The sequence below is a fragment of the Lissotriton helveticus genome, chromosome 4_1, assembly GCF_964261635.1.
Source record: "Lissotriton helveticus chromosome 4_1, aLisHel1.1, whole genome shotgun sequence".
NCBI lineage: Eukaryota > Metazoa > Chordata > Amphibia > Caudata > Salamandridae > Lissotriton > Lissotriton helveticus.
The window spans coordinates 575,757,533-575,774,819 of NC_136063.1; the positions used below are offsets into that span (position 1 = coordinate 575,757,533).

At 41.1% G+C, this 17,287-nt stretch overlaps 1 protein-coding gene across 1 annotated transcript in view; it reads right to left on the reverse strand.

Moving 5' to 3' along the window:
- PREX2 (phosphatidylinositol-3,4,5-trisphosphate dependent Rac exchange factor 2) overlaps positions 1 to 17,287 on the reverse strand; it is a 1,276,790-nt gene that overhangs the window by 638,653 nt on the left and 620,850 nt on the right. Inside the window, exon 19 of the mRNA XM_078687188.1 lies at positions 15,047 to 15,195. Coding sequence (XP_078543314.1) covers positions 15,047 to 15,195 — 149 coding nt within the window. The remainder of the gene's footprint in view (positions 1 to 15,046; positions 15,196 to 17,287) is intronic.

Consider the following 17,287-nt stretch of genomic DNA (forward strand, 5'->3'; position numbering starts at 1 on the left):
GATATGAATTTAGCAGCCCACATGCCTCGAACATTTTTGAGGATTCTCTGATATGCTTTACTGCATTAGCATAGGGTGCTAACTCCGGGGTTGTCCATATCTGTCTCCAATACGCCAGTGGTCTAAAACCCGCTGCTTCCTCAAATGAGGTGCATCCCAGATCTAAAAGTAGGGGTTTGAGAGGGGACGATTGAGGGAGGCCCGGCAATGATCTCAGAAATTTGTTCTGGGCTAGGACTAAAGGAGCTAGATTATCAAAGTCCCAGAGTTCTGCACCATAAATTATTAAAGCCCTTATTTTCCCATTATAGATAGTTAATGCCGGTCCTACTGGTTTAGTGTGAGATAGCCGGTGTTCTTTTAAAAGCGCCCCTGCCAATTGGTTGTGCCTAATGACTAATAAATCTATCTGTGGCTTCCAGTTCATCCTCTTGCCCATCGTTACACCCAGATACGTAAAATTATCAGTTTGTGTCGTGGTCACTCTCCACTCTATGCTGAATCTTCCTGTCCCCTTACCTTGACCATAGTTCTAAATTAATAAAGAAGTAATCAATTCTGCTACTTCTTGTCCCATTGTTAAAAGTGTGGGTATCTTCGCTGTCTGATTTTGACCTTCCATTGACAGCCCTGAGGCCCCTCTCCAGAGATAAGCTTTTTAATTGGAGCACTGCCGCTGTCCATTTGTTAATTGGGGGAGCGTTAGAAGTGGTATACCCCAAGTCGCGTCCTCATCGTTGGAAAGACTGCCATCTTCAAAGCCAAGAGGCTCAAATGTACAGTTGAAATCACCAGCGATTACCAGGTGATTTACCCCTTTTATTGGTTTAATAAAGGAATCCAGTATAGAAATAGTTGGTGAGGCTTTCCCTCCCGCTAACCCTCTCGCGTAGACATTGATCAATATGAGATCTGATTCATATTCAAAACGTATTTTAATAGCCAGGATATCAGGGTTGTCAATCGTTAGCTCTTCCACCTGATAGCCTGCCTGCTATCTAGCCCAAATATTCAATCCCCCACAGGGTCTCCCTTTGTGTCTTGCAATTGCCGGTTTACCAAAGGCCAAGTAGCCAGGGCGAAAGATCGTACTCAGTGACCAAGTCTCCAGTAAGGCAATAATGTCATGGTTCTCAATGAAGCATGACCAGTCAGAAGAAGTAGTCCTCAATGGGAGACCAGAAATGTTCCAAGATATTTTACTTAGTAAGGAAGAAGCTGTCCTGTCTCCCCTAACTATAGGTATTGAGTTCTCAATACTCTCTGGGGTGTTTGAGGTTACTAGCTGAGGTCTAAAGTCAGTCACGGGGGAAAGAGCAAGCTAAATAACCATGTTCTCTATCAGCGGCAGGTCTGCAGGTTGTAGTCAATCGCAGGCATCTAAACCGGACAAGGGGGCAAATCTATTAGCTAGGTTTAGATCTGGAGATCTATGTATGGTTCTAGGGGGTGCCCATGGATTTTTCGCTGTGCATGAGGTATGCCACCATATCAGAGGGAAATGGCGGGGTCTGTAAAAGAACCCTAAGGGCAGAACAGAGATTTTACCAGAGTGATACCCTAGATTGCTACTACCTAGGTGATCCAGAAGAAATCTAACAACATACTCGTTGTTGAAGTTGGCAGCTACGCAATCACCCCTCGCTTCCTTCCTGGAGTGTCCTTTTCATGCTGAGCGCCTGGCCATGATCATCTGGTTACATATATCCCCGTCTCAAACCCCAACATCCTTCAATTGTGTGTTAAGCCAGTGCATGGTTTTGGCAATTAACTGTTCGGTGGATTCAGTTTGTCCATCCCGCAAAACTGGGACATTCCTCAGGACCACCACCAAGGGTGTGGCTACCGAAGGAAGGTGTAAGGCCCAGGAACCTTCTGAGTCTGAGCTATAATCCAATCTCTCATGCATCATCGGGGGTTCTCGGCCATATGACCCTGGAGCAGAGCTGGCTTGATTTACTAAAGCACGGGTGGAGGGCAATTGTGCAGTGTCACCTGCTGGCCTTGCGCAAGGTCTTCTTTCCTCCCTCCCCCAAGGTATTCAAGATAGACTGAGCAAATTCGCTAGACATATTCCCTGGCTCGTCTACTTTCCCACCCAAAGCGACTGTGCCAGCACCAGGATTGGTAGCTGCCATAGAATTTCTCCTAGAAGGTAGTGGTGATGGCCTGGTTGCTGGGGGTTTGGAGGGTTTAAGATTTGATAGTACAGTGTTACTCAACTCATTAGATGTAATTACAGATGGCAGCTTAGTTTGGGCCAATAAACCCTCAATAGTACAAAAATTATACATAAGCTTCAGTTCAAAATTAGTTAATCTTTCCTCGATCTTAGTCAGTCTGTGGATGATAGGATTTAAGGATGTTGAAATTAAATGTCCCAGTTTGTTCCACATGGCCTCATTGGCTTCGGGAAAGGGATCACCTGCTGGGTCTAAGTTCGAAGCTCCAGGGGTCATGGAGGGAGGATCCACTATCGTTGATGGTATTAGAGATGCAGTTCCTCCATTTTTATTTGTCCTTTGGATTTTGAGGACCCCCCTCCCTGCTTCCTCTGGGATGAGGGATCTGGAATTGGATCAAGGGTTTTATTTTTGGATCGAGGAACAGACCTCATAGAGATGCGTGGGAGTGGACTTCTTGCTGCGCACTCTTGCACAGACTCAACGGGTGGGGGTATGATATGAGGTTCCAGTATAATGGGTGCTACCAATGGCCCGTTTGGAGACTGTACAATGTCACCTGCCTTATCATAAAAGTCAGTATCTGTAGCCGGGCAGCGGTCGGAGGTGTGAGCAGAAATCAGGCCACCCAGAGATGATCGTTTAGACTGGAGGGGATCGAGAGATAGGCGGCGCTCAGTCTGTGCTATCTCATGCGTGAGGAAAGAACTAGCTCTAATTAAAAATTGGTCCAATGTCCCCACCACACTTCCGCTGGCTAGCGCATTTCTCCCCTTTCCCCTCTCGTGTATTCATTTTTGTGTGGGAAATAGGATCCCAGCAGGCTTTCTGGTTAGTAGCAGCTTCAGGTAGAACGGACATTGAGTTGAAGGGGACTAACCTTACGGTGTTGGCGAACTCAGAGGAAGGGCTCGGCCCGGCCTCATCTGGTCTCTAACGGGCTCAAACGGACCCGCCCTTGGCCCGGGCTTCACCCGGCGCACGCCGCAGCAGGCTCCCTGGGACCTGCAGTCCCTCAACGAGTCTCTTGGCGTCCTCTCTAAGTGCGATGCGGCTCCTGCGAAGTGGGTGCCACGAGCTGTCTTATGGGCTTCCTCCTCCTGCCCAGGTGCAGCGAGTTGGTATGCAGGCAGCAGGCTCCCTGGGACTTGCAGTCCCTCACCGAGTCTCTTGGCGTCCTCTCTGTGCACGATACGGCTCCCTGTTTTATCAATTTAGCAGTAAATAATCTGACTTGAAAGGGGTTTGTACAGTGAATGCAGGAATCCAGATCAGGTGAAACAGGCAGGTACTGTTGAAATAACCCTCAGTGAAGTATAAAGTTCAGGGTGTGCAAAATAGGAGTAATTTTATTTCGGATAATGATGTGAAATTTCATCAAAATTACGCGTAATTATGCAAAATGTGAATCAATCATTTTGTGCTGCATTTTAGTGTGAAATGCGGCCTTGTGTCAATTTCAGGACTCCGTTCAATAAAAGCACCACAAAAAATAGCCACCCAGGATCTGCTGCTTGTGCGCATTTGCAGTAAATATTTGCTACGAATGGCACCAAAAACAGTTAATTTGTGCTGTAAATGGCACATAATTATCATTCAAAGCGGCCTAAAGGCATAATTTTAGGAACACTGTGAAACACAAATTTCCCAAAATGGCTCGAATTATACCAACATAATTTGAGTTTCGCCTAGGTCAACTAACTATATGTAAGAGGGAGAAGAGAGTGGGTTGCCTATTTCACAGTAGCAATAGTACAGTTATCCTTTTGCTTTCCAACTAGTAAAACTAACAAATGATATTTTCACAGGGGAATGTGTGATCCCAATCTAAACTAGTTGTTAACAGTCAGTTTTGTTGAGGTGAATGAAAGTTTTAAAAGCCGCGCTTCATACAGCAGGAGTCAAATGTTAACCTCAGGCTCTGAAATATTGGCCAATGTTTTATATGTTTTTTTAATTGCTCGTTGTCTATTAAGGATATTTGGTTTATTATTTGCAGAATAGGCATCATAAAAGAACAAGTTACAGTACATTCAGCATAAACACTAGGATATATTGAGAAGTAAATTATGCATACACTAGTAATAAATACATAAGGACATTATCCCGTCAGTAACCTTGGTCCAGCTCCCAAGTGTTTTTATATTTGTACGTGTCATTTATAGTGGTACCGCACAGGAAGATGATCAAACCAGTTTTATTTCACGGCGCATCATGTTTTTCAGTATACATTTTATAGTACGAGCAATCAAATATGCAACATAGTCATCCTGGCCTCATGTTTTTTTCAAGCTACATGCTGAGAAAGCTTTTGCATGGTATACTGGCAATTTATCTGGGCAATATAGCAAATAATGCATTTTCCGTCTCGGGTTATAAATTAGTTATGATTGTTACATGAGATTCCGCTAATTGTTGAGTCACAGAAGTAATAATACACAGAAATATGTTCTCAGCTGCACAATCTCTCCTCTGCTTTTGACATTCTTCATAGTGGCTCAAGCAGCCGACATAAGAGGTAGTCGTTTAATGAGTGACTATTTTATTACAGGAGTTATAACAGAAAATGATCAGTATGCAGACAGAATAACATTCTACTAGCTGACTGAGAAAGACAGTCTGCCGACCACAATTAAAATGCCAATCCTGCTCAGGCTCCAGTTAGTGGAATTCATTTAATCAAGGTGGTAATTCATCCACAATGGCATTTTTTCTTTCCAGTTATTATGGGTTATTTAAATTCCAGCTATTTAACTAAATGAAATCAAACCATGAATTATTTAATATGTGTTGTAAATACAAATGTAATAAGCAGAGGAAATTGAAACAAGGTGGTTTAATTATTGGCAATTCACAGCAATATTACAAAAAATGTACAGTCTGTCTTACTAAAACTACTGGATTCATAAATGTCTATTATCTTTAAATCTATGATCCTTGCTGATAAATTGTACATACAATACAAGACTTCGAAATGTGTTAGACTTGCCACAGAATTCGTGTTATCTCATGATATTTAAAAAAAATCAGGAATTTGTTCACAAGTGTCTTACATGTGGCACACCTTAGAGTCACCACATTGTCGGTCAGTTACAAGTGTAACCAGTGCAACACTTCCCAAGAGCTCATATAATTGGATTTTTTTCTAACAATTAGCTTTTATTATTCTACTCTTATATATTCTACTCTTATAAGTGGATAGCTGATCTCTGGAGTCATGTTTCTCCACTTCCCCACATTGGTTCACCATTTGGCCTTTTCGTTTCTTAGGCTATAAAGTCCTTTTAATTGACTGGGTCCCTGTAGGTTATTGGTGAGGATGAATTTTAGACCCTTGATCGAGAGGAGGGCGAGCATAAGGCCCAGCTGACTTCAATTCTACAACAAGGAGAATGCCTTGACAGAATGAGTTGGCAACACCATCCCCTAACTGCCTGGTACCCCCAGGACGTTAATATCTGTTCCCATCCAACAAACACCAATGTTCTAATGGCTGTGGCACATTACCCTCATTCAGGGATCCTTTAAACCTAGGTTCCTAATGACTATGGTTCTGGAGATAGAGGCATTGGGCAATTACATTAAATTTAATTTAGAGTAAGAGGCAAGCTATTTATTCACATTTTCCAGGGTGCCACCTTCAAATAATACATCTGGTCCATTTCGAGATACAGGTTCCTGAAAGTTGGCACTATTGAGCATACATTACTGAAGCAACTTGCAAGCTTAGAAAACATTGTATTACTGGTTGGGTCATTAACTAGTCTGGGTCTTCAAATAAGGCATTTTGAACATTAAGTATTGGACCCTGTGACCCTCTCAACTGGACAAAGACTCTTTGAGCTTAACTTTGGCCACCTGGATACTAACAAACATAAATGGAATACATGTTCAAATTTGTTTGGTGTGTTCTTGAGGTTCACTGCCATTTTGGACAATTTTTGCTGGGAACTCATGATATGTGACCCCTCAGTTACCCAAGACAGTGCTACCACTGGACTGTAAAGTGTCCTTAAGGAGTAACTTAATAATCCAAAGACAGCAGTGATTAACAATAATACTTGCCACTGACCTAGTAACTATTGTCCCAGAACTCCAGTACAGGCCTTTGCGAGAAATGTGCAGGAAGTGGCTGACACAACATATTTGCCTATCTAAATCCATTAGGAATTTGATCTCCACTAAAGTAACAAGCATTGTCAAAGCCAATGAGTCTCGCCTTTTGGCTTTGTCAATGCAGTTTGGCAGGAAGAGGGGTTGCAAGTGGGAAAGCAGAAGAGAGAGACACAAACACAAAGTGAGAGGCCAGGAGGTGATTTGCAAGGGGACGAATGCAATGGAGAGAGCAACACAGATTGGAAGGGATGAGGGCTGCAGGGGGGGAAGTACACACAAAAGAGAGAAATATGGGGGTGCAGTAATTTCACATGGGGGAAAAGCACCAGAGGGAGAGTGCAACATAAAGCATTCTGGAGTTTGCACGGGGAGAAGGTCTCGAGGAAAGCAGCAACACTGGGCACAGGGCCAGGGGAAATACATGAGGGAGAGAGCAACACAGAGCATGGTGGTAGGGAGTGTTACAGGTGGAAGCACATGGGGGAGAGCAAGACAAAGAACTGGGAGGGGTGAATTTTGGTGGGAAAAGCTCACGACTGAGAGAACAACATGGAGCACGGGCAGAGGGGCGTGCAAGGGGGAAGCCCACTAGTGCTGGAGTCACATGGAGTGTGGGAGCGGGTGTGTTTTGTAGGGTGGAAAGTACAAGAGGCAGAGAGCAACACAGAGAGTGGAGGTGTTTTGCTGATGGGGATGCACACAAGGCATGAGGGAGAGAGCAACAAAAAGTGGGGTGGAAGAAGCACATGAGGGGGTGAGCAAGATGGATCATGAGGGAAGCAAGTAGGATGGGAAAAAGCACATGAGGAAGAGAGCTGGAAATCAAATGCACTGTCATAGATTAGTTAGCCGAAAAGAAAAAAAATAAGTTTCCTAAAAGAGTGTTGCAGAAGGGCACAAGTAAACAAAGCAAAAAGGATGGTAAAGAGGCTAAGCTCAAGGAGAGGGAAAAAACACAAGATGGAAAAGGTGGGACAGTAACATATCTGAATAAAAGCAAGCAAAGAGGAGTGACAATTCAGCTATCCAATGGTAAGCAATGCATGGTCTGTAAGCCCACTGTAAGTTCTTGGTAAACCCACAATATGTCTGAAGAGACTTATGTAGATCTTTTTGTTTGACTTGGTGTAAATTAATCAATACATTTTATTTAGAAATGTACAAAATGCTGTCAAACTTGTATCAAATGATTTTATTGTACACTTATGTTGACCATCTTGATGATAAAGTACGAAAACCAGTTTACAAACTGCAGGAAAACACATCAGATAGGTTGTCAAAAATGTTTCTGAGGGTCCGACAGCACACATCATAGAACATGAGAGCCCCTTGTCAGCACACCCAACTAAAAGGGGCGCAGCACACTCACCCCTAGAGGGGTGCGAATACATTTATCCTCAAAAATTGTGCATTTCCTTACAGTATTTGTAAAGAATATGACCTTTTCTTTAAAACAGAATTTAGTCTGAGATGACAATAATGCTGCCTAACTTTACATTCCTGGCAGACCCCATTAGGGCATTGGTGCCATTATGTACAGCACACAGGATCACCCCATGTCCCCAGGGAGAGTTAGTGCTGGTGCATGCTGTCATTGCTAATAGCTGTATACGAATCTACAAGCAATAATGAAATGGTAAATTACCAGTAGGTGTAGTTTTGTAGCTTGAACATTTTTCTGGATTCACATGCTGTGCATTATTCCACCATCTAGTAGTTGGGTCTGTAAACCTTCTTGTTTTTCCACTTTTATTGTTGTTGCTGTGGTGAGCATTGACCACAATTTGGTGGTTGGTCCATCACCTGTATGGCATCAGACGGCACCCCGGAAGTTCCTGTGCGTAGTCGCCATATTCTGATTCTGTTTTCTTTCCTTTGTAGTCCTTTTTCTCAATTTCGTTTTTTTATTCTACCTGGTTGCTTCATCTGGGGAGGTCGGTGGGTTGCATGTGAATCCAGAAAAGTCTTCAAGCTGCAAAACTACTACTGGTAAGTAGCCATTTCGTTTTGCAGCATGAATCCTTTCTGGATTCACATGCTGTGCATATAACGGTATCCCTTCCCTTCGGTTGGTTGGGTTTAAAAGCGGATGTTTTAGCAAATAGGTGTTGTAGTATTTTCTGTCCATCTTTACTTCCTTGTTCATCTGAATGTCCACACAATAATGTTTTGCAAAAGTATGTGGAGATGCCCATGTCATCAGTGGGGGCATTCGCTAGGAACGCCAGTGTAGCCCCTTTTTTCCTAGTTGAGTGTGCCCTGGACTAGCAAGTTTGTATTGTTTCAACTATTCATCTTGCTATTGTTCCTTTATTCACTGATGATCCCTTGCTTGCTTGGCAAAGGAGACAAATAACTGGTTCCCCCTATGAAACTACTTTGTTTCCTGCAGGTAGCACATTAAAGCTCTCTGCACATTCAGTGTGTGAAGGGCTCGTTCACCCTGTGTCCTTGGCTCTTTGAAGAAAGTTAGGAGCTGTATCCTTTGGTTGGCATGAAATTCGGCTACCACCGTGGGTAGGAAATGTGGATTGGTTCTGAGGACCAACTTGTCCCTGTGGATTTGTAGGGATGGTTCCTCTATCGTCAATGCTTGTAGCTCGCTGACTCTGCATAGCAATGTGATCGCAATCAGAAAGGCTGTCTTTAGCATGAGTGACTTTAGATCTGATTTGTGCATAGGCTCAAAGGGTTCTGTCATTAATTACATTAGTACGGTGTTCAAATTCTGCAATAGTGTTGGAATCGTTCTTGGTGGTGCATCTCTCTTAGAACCTTCCAAGAATCTCTTCAACATTGGGGTTGAGAAAAAGCTGTTCCCTGATGTACCTCTGGTGTAGGTTATTTTTGCTGCTAGGTGTACCTTTAGCGATGCGTAGGTAAGTTCATTGTCTAACAGATACGTTTCCTGCTCTGTCCTTTTTTCCATTCTCCTGTTGTCTGTGCACCACTGCATGTATCAGCTCCATGTTTCTATGTAGCATTTGCTTGTGCTTGGCTTTCTAGCTTCCCTTAGGATTTCCATTGTCCTGGGTGGAATCTGTAGATGACTGAATTCTAGATATTCAGGAGCCATGCCCCTTGGCTGAGTGTGAATTGCTCTGGATGGTACAATTTTACATCTTGCCTTGTCAGCAAATCTTATTCTGCTTTGATTGTGATCATTTGTTCTTTGAGTTCAGTGCCTTTGAGATCAGGGGAATCGGAGGAAGGCATATGCAAATTTCCCAGACCAGTTTATTGACAGGGCATTTCTCTTTGACTGGTGGTGTGGAAAAATGGAGCCAAAGTGTTGGCATTTTGCGTTTTTTGGGGATGCAATCAGGTCTATGATTGGCCTGCCCCAGACTTTGAAGATATTTTCCAGTGTCTCCTGCTTCATCTCCCATTCGTGGGAGGTGCTCTCCTGCCTCTTCAGTTTGTCTACATCCATATTTTGTTTTCCTGGTAGTGGGTCTGTAGTTTGGTCTGTCTTTGGATCACCCATCTCCATATCTCCTGGCTAGCTCAGACAGGGTGAAAGATGTTGTTCCCCCTGTTTGTTGAGCTAGAACATGGTTGTTGTGTTGTCCGTTTGGATCAAGACAGTTTGACCTGTTAAGTGCGCCTGGAAGGCCTTTAGTGCTAGAAATACTCTCTTCATCTCCAGTTAATTGATGTGTTTTACTGCATCCATGCTGTTCCATAACCCCCATACCTTCAGGTTGCTTGGGTGCGCTCCCCAACCCTTGTGGGATGTATCAGTTGTTAAGGTCACGGCGGGAGCTGATGGCTTGAATGGTCTCCCCATGTTAACGTTTGTCGAATTCCACCATTGTATTTCCCCCTCTACCTTTGCTGTCACAAACACTGGATCAGCTAATACAGAGTTTAGCATGAATATTTATCCAAGTTAAAAACTGAATTCTGAGGCTCTCCTGCTACATAGTATGATGTTCAACTGCTTCAATATGGTCAATATGCAGTTGTCTATGACCTGGAGTTAGCTGCAGATGTATTTCACAGACAATTCTGTCATAGTGGATGTTCAGAGATGGCTTATTATTTTGGATGTGCCTAAACTGTACTGACACTGAAATTTGACACTATTAAATACCTATTCACACTGTTGACAGATTACCGCTTTCGCAAGCTTATGATCTACACCATCTATAGATTCAAAAAATATCATACCCAGCACTTCAACAGTTCAGAGTGAAAAACTACCACTCCTTACACGGATACTTTGCTCTGCTACGGCTCAGATACCATGGTGCACATTCTATACTGTAACCCACTTCTGCTTACCTGTCTTGTATTTCCTTCCTAGCTTTAGAAATTATGTAATGTCAGGTTCAAATCTAAATGAAAGTTAGCTTCCCAATTTTCACAAGAAGGTGTGGCTGATCCCTTGCTGTGCAACTACGAGGGAGGAGCTAAAAGTGTTTGAAATTATAAATTATTTTACTAATGAGAAGGTAAAGGGGATTATGCTATGTCCTTCTGTATTGGTGCTTTTTTATCCAGGAACTTTTGCATTGTGTAAGAAGCTAGAGTGAAGTCTTTGTTGCAATAATGCATGTTTAGAAAAGGGTTTTCTTTAACCAAATTTGAATGTACTTAATGAAACATAAAAATGTATATTGACAGTGATGTCTGAAATTGCATATTTTAATTTATATCCAATTTTCAGGTAGAAGCATCTTTCTATGTATGACATATATATTTCCATCTTAGGGTTTTAGTACATTGAAAGTAAATATTGAACTTCCATTGTGGTTTTTCCCACCTCTCTGATAATAAAGCAAAGCAATAGTAAGCAATGGCCTGGCTCAAAGCCCACTGTTAGTATTGGCATTAAACATAAAAGCTATAAAAGATATCTGCAGGTGACACGTAAAACGCAACACAGTTTGCTACTTTGTTCCACTGCTGGTCAAGTTTTAGATATCTGTTTTAATTCTTGTATGTTTAAAAGTGTAATGGGTACGCTATCTTTGCATGTTTTATGCCTAAGGGTAAGCATATGTGGAGAACAGCAGTTTAACAGCATTTTACTTATTGTAATGGAATCTAAAGCTGTATTTATTTATTTTGTAGTTTTGTAGAGCACTCTGTTATCCTCATGGGCAACCTGGCACTAGGCAGAAAGTGCACACAAATAAACAACAACCTTAAGTTAACCCCTTTAGAGCTTGTAAATAAACCTCCCCAGTGCTGCGCTGTCCATTGGAACTAGTGCTGAATGGACGTCCAACGGTCGTGCGCAGCACTGGGGAGGTAGTGGCCGTGACGACCGTTGGCCGACGGCAGCAATTAAGGGGTTAATTAAGAACAGCCAGATCTCAGGACTTTCATAAATGTAATGTATATTTAGATAAAGCTAAATATGGCACAGGCAATAATCCAGACATGAGCCAATGTTAGCATATTGAAGCAATATGGGAAGAATATTTCATAATACTTTCAGGTGAAATTTAGGATACTGCTGACAGTTTGGCATCTTTATTTTCAAAAAGAAAAATCGGTTGCAAGCACCTTCATAGGTACAGTTGCCTAACTCAGATGGCCTCCAGTCACTACATCAATTAACCTTCCATGATAAGGATTCTACTGTAGTCAAGACCTTCATCTTATCTGAGTTGAGCTTAAGAAACTTCTCCTGCATCCCACTGCAGACAAGGGCCTGCATACTTCGAAGATGGCTTGAGTCAAGCCACATGCACCATCCAGTCTAATGGGGATTTGTAAATCATCTGCAAAGAAAGGTGGAGTTGTGAAGGAATGACTGCATTCCTATAAATAGGACACAAGGCAGTTGTGTGCTTTGCCCTTGATGCCTGTCCCAAAATAAGGGACAACAGCACACTATAAGTTACTGTGTTGAACGCAGCAGACAGATCTAACAGGATGAGGGTAGTGACTCCTCCCCAGTATGTACCATCTGCAGCTGATTAGTCACATAGACCAAAGCAGTCTCCATACCATGAAATGTTCTGAATCCTGTTTTTCCAGTAAGTTGTTTATTTCCATAAATCAGGTTAACTGCATATTTGCTATTCTCTTACTGCAACCTTGGCCATAAAGGCTAATAATGAGATAGTTTTATAGTTGTTTCTATAAAATAGAAGCTTCAGAGAAGCCTTTTTAATAGAGGGCAAATTAATCCTTTCTTTCAGAAAGAAGAACCATGGATGTAGCAAATTACACATTTACTATGAAACCATCCAAAGAACAAAGGTTTGTATGGCCATGTGGTATATTTTAATAAAGCAGTGATCCAAAGGGGACCCAGATTTTATCACTTTACCTATTAAAACCATGCAATTCTATGGAAGTATCCTTCATATTTTTACAGGTTCCTGGGGACAAATTTTTACAGGTTCCTGGGGACTAATTTCCCTCCTGGTTGATGCATGGTTACTGATGGTAAAGTTAAACTCCAGATAGACATCAATCTAGGAGAAAAAGGAAAAGGACAACACCTCACAGAATTCCTGCGAAGGAGGAGGATAGTTGTTACATACTTTAGTGTCGAATTCGTCTTTCAGAATCCTCACTGTTTTGAGTGGTTGTTAGTATTTCTTTATCACCTGTCTGTACTTTGCACAACTTATTTGACTACAATTCGTACTTCAAATCCATTTGAGCAATTTGCATGCACTTTTAGATGTTTTGGTGCATCAGAAAAACAAGGTCATGAGCGGGTCTCCCTGGCCTTTGGAGCACTTTTTATGAAGAGCATGAGAGTCAACCATTCATACTGCCTGAAACTATTTCAAGTTCAGCTTTCAACAGCAGGAAGACCTTTTTAATAAACAGCAAATACTGTCAGGAGTGAGCCTCGACAGGATCCTTGGGACGCATTTTTTACATTGAATGCTATTACTAACAAGGCCTGATTTCAGTGATCAGAAAAGCTCACCGGTGTGCGGAGAAATCAATCAGTTATGTTAAGTTGATCGTACTACATAAATCAACGTTTTTAGTGACTGTTGAATCCATTTCATCTATTGTAATATTAAAATCGCCTCATATCAACGATTTACAAACTTTAGTTGCCAAAGAAAATATCTGCTGAACAAATTAAAATCCCACATTTTGTGGCAGTCCCACGTGGGCATAATATACCACCACACCTGTGACTTATGATGAAAGGGTAGGACTAAAATTAAAAGCCAAAACCTCTGCCTAATTGCTATGAAAGTCCCAGGAACAGCAAGGACAATATCCAGTGCATTATGCTCTTGAATCCATGTCTCAGTTATAAAAATAAAATAGCTCAAGGTCCATATCTAGAATGAGGTCATTGATCTTTGTACTATGCTTTGGTAAAGATTTCCCATTTAATAAGGCAACCTACAAAGATAGAAGACCTCAATATAGACTCTTTGTGAGGGAGGGTGTATTACAGACTAATGAGAATGTAGTTGATCCAACTTAGGATCAGTCTGAAAATTCACTTGCGTTAATGTGATCTGCTTCGCAAAAAATTATAACCTATGGGCTTAAAAAGGGTCTTACCTCAAGGGGTTTCTGTGCCACGCAACACAATTAAATTGCCAAACCTAGGCCAGAGCAGCCAGGCAGTCTGGTTTCAGCTGCTACAAGAATGCGCACAGGTGCATATGGACTTACCTTTTACATGCCTTATGGTTGCCAGTAGCATCATTAGTAAAGAAGACATGGTAGAGAGGGGTGGAACCTCCCGCTTCTTACACCCACCAGAAGAAAGTGTATAGAACAAGTCTTAAAAAAAAATCGTTGGTATTTTTACAATGTCTTTAAAATGTCAACCTATTCTACCCCTATTTGAAACAAGTTGTGGACAATCTCACAACAATGCAGTTAAAAATAAACAGAAACGTCTTTAAGCATTCCAAAAAATATTCACAGTCTATTAATTCTTGCCTTCAGCTAAGGTTCCCGAGGAAGATGGTCCACCCAATGAAACATACAAACTCATTGTCTCTCAGTTAGACTCCTAGATGACCAAAGTGTTTAATGGCATAGCTATTCATGCTGTTAAATTCAGACAACACATTTTTATAGAATTCTTATTGAACAGACTTGCCAGTATCATTCACACAGTCATTCACCAACACCATACTCTAATTCTCCACTGGCCATTCTCTTTTTATCCAGTCTGAGGGAGTGACAGCATGAGATGCATCTCCTTCAGTGTACAGCCAATCAGTAGAACAATTAGTATGCCCACACACAAAAGTGGATCGTTTACCACTGTTTACTTGTTATGGCTCACAATTATTTTAAAAAGGGCAGAAATAAATAAGAAGTATCCACTTCTCACAACCTACATAATACTGTGTTTCTATAAAAGAAAATGTGTCATCAGAATTCAATGAAAATTTAAGTTAAAGAAATGTACTATATTTCTTAGTTGACACTTGTTTGTGCAAAACTAAAGCAGCAAGTCTATCAGAAATTCTTCCTGTAGCCTGACAAATAGGAACACAGTTCAAGCGCTATAGAAACACAATCACAATTATTTCCGAGCTGGTTGAGACTTCAGCCATTTATAATTAAAATATGGTGTTAACTCTATTAGGAAGGGATATTATTCACTGCAGTCATGCAGGGCTGGACTAGGAGGTGCAATATGACTTGAACAAGGACTCATAATGGATCAGCTTTAAGTGAATATGGCGAAGTGGGTCACTCAAATAAAATCAAACATATTTCACAACCTGGTCTGCTTACTGCTATTGCAATTGATGCACTCCACTGTGGTTAAATTCAATACTTACTCTCTTGGCTTGGCGCTCACAAGCACTCGCAGGGGTTTTCTGCTGTTCAGACATGTTTTCAGGAAGCAATCCACTTCAAGGAAGGGCCGCAGGAAAACCAGGTCACCGTTGACAGCAAATATCTTTTTCCCAACTTCCAAACCTGCCAGCTGGCGATACATCATAAAAATAATGCTATTATCCACAGGGCATGTGGTAATGTTATAGATGTGTTTTTAATATTATATTAAACAATGTATAGAACTGAGACACTCAGTTGATCATGGCATAGGTAGTGCATGGTCTGGAACAAAAGTCACATGGTCTAGGTAGGTACCAAAGGTAAAAGATGATATTTATTTTTATTTTACAGAGTTTTATATAGCGCGAACTTAACCCAAATTGGGTATCAGATTGCTTTACATAGCACCAGTAGCATTACATAAGGACACAGTCATTTTTTGTTAGGCACAGGGAGATTAAGTGATTTTCCCAGAATCACAGGATGTTCAGCGTCATTGCCGAGTCTCAAACCCAGTTCCCCAGATTCGAGATCGACCGCCCTAGCCGTTAGGACAACATTGTTATCATGTATAACACACACTTTTCAGATAATAACAGGACACGAAATCCTGAAGGAATAAGTATCTGGTGTCACAACCTGATGTGGGCCATAGAAAATAATATGAAACACCCAATAATCATTCTCAATATCATACAAATTATCTGTAATTTCTGCTTAACGGGAACATATACCTCTGAGCCTCAATGTAAACAAAATCCTACCCACTTTTAACTTATCAACCTACATTTCTTGATCTTTCATTCAATTTTAGTTTGAGTTGTTTCATTTATCTTGTAGGTGGTCCAGGCTCCAGATTGTTGATAGTAACCACTGCTGCTTGGCTTACTCTAGGTGTGACACTGCCCTGTGGTTCCTATAGGCTGTATCTTCTCGTTGCCAGTCGCAATATTTCCCTTCAGTTCTCTAGCATTTAAGAAGCCAAGACTTCTGGTTCCCAGGTCCCTATCACTATGTTGTTGTTGTAATACTTTATTCGATATATACATATCATAAAAGTACAAACAATCCACACATAAAAGACAAGAAATTTAAAATGTTATGTTCATTTCATTTCGTAAGATAAAAAAGTAAAAAATGTACAATGCCCTGATTTTACCAATGATTGCTGCAACATGTTTATCAACTGCCTTGTTGGCAGTGTTTCCATAACATGTCTATATGTGTAGTTTATGTATGGTGTAAAAGGATTTGCATTCATAAACTGTAACAATACTTCACAGTATTCAATGTACTGCGCAAGTATTTGCACAGATGTCCTTTTGGGCTTGTAATTATTTGTCCCAACTACAGTAGGGGGATGTGCACAAGAGCTTTCTCAATGGTGTTGTCAACTGTTAGCTGCTGGTAATGGCACATGATTTAATGTCAAAGTGTTTGACAGTCACTGACGAAGTGATCTCAACAAGCACTGGAGTTGGTTATCACAGGCAAATATGTGCCACGTCTTACAGTTAAAGTTCTCTTAAAAAAACTGTCAAAAGCCACATTCCTTTAGAGTACAAATACAAATTTATTTTTTCTGTTTTACATCTACATAATGCATGCTATCACAAAAAAACTCCATTAGTTCTGAATGCCCCTCTCCTTCCCCTTCTTAAATTCTGCATGCCTTTTGTATATGTAGACTACTCTAAACTGTATGCCTGATCTTAAAATCGCGTTCTGTGAAACCATATTCCTGCTACTTAACAATATCCATTAAATCCATCAACTATTTCCTTCTCACCCCTTCTAATGACCACACCGAAGTCATCAATGCACTATAAAGAAAATGGAGTAAAACTGGAGTAGGTGAATTAAATTGCTTCTTTGCGAGGACAAGATTAATCATTTCTTTATAATAGATGGTGTGTCCCAAATTGCATAAATATTTGAGATTTTCTTTACGCAGGGATTGCAGAATCCCGTGTATTATTAGTGCATTATAATCCCATGCTTTTTCATTAAGCAACCCTATTGGATAATACTGCAAGGGAAAGTCAATTCAGTTTAGTATTTTAAAGTTGTTAAAAATACTGAACTGCATACGGTTTACCAATGTGTAGTTGAGTATACATTAGCATTCCCAGTAGTGAAGGTAAACATTGAAGGACAATTACCATTAAAGTATAAATTCAGAGATTACAGAATTATCATCTATGGGTTAACACCCTTTTGGCCTGGGTAGTTCCACTGAT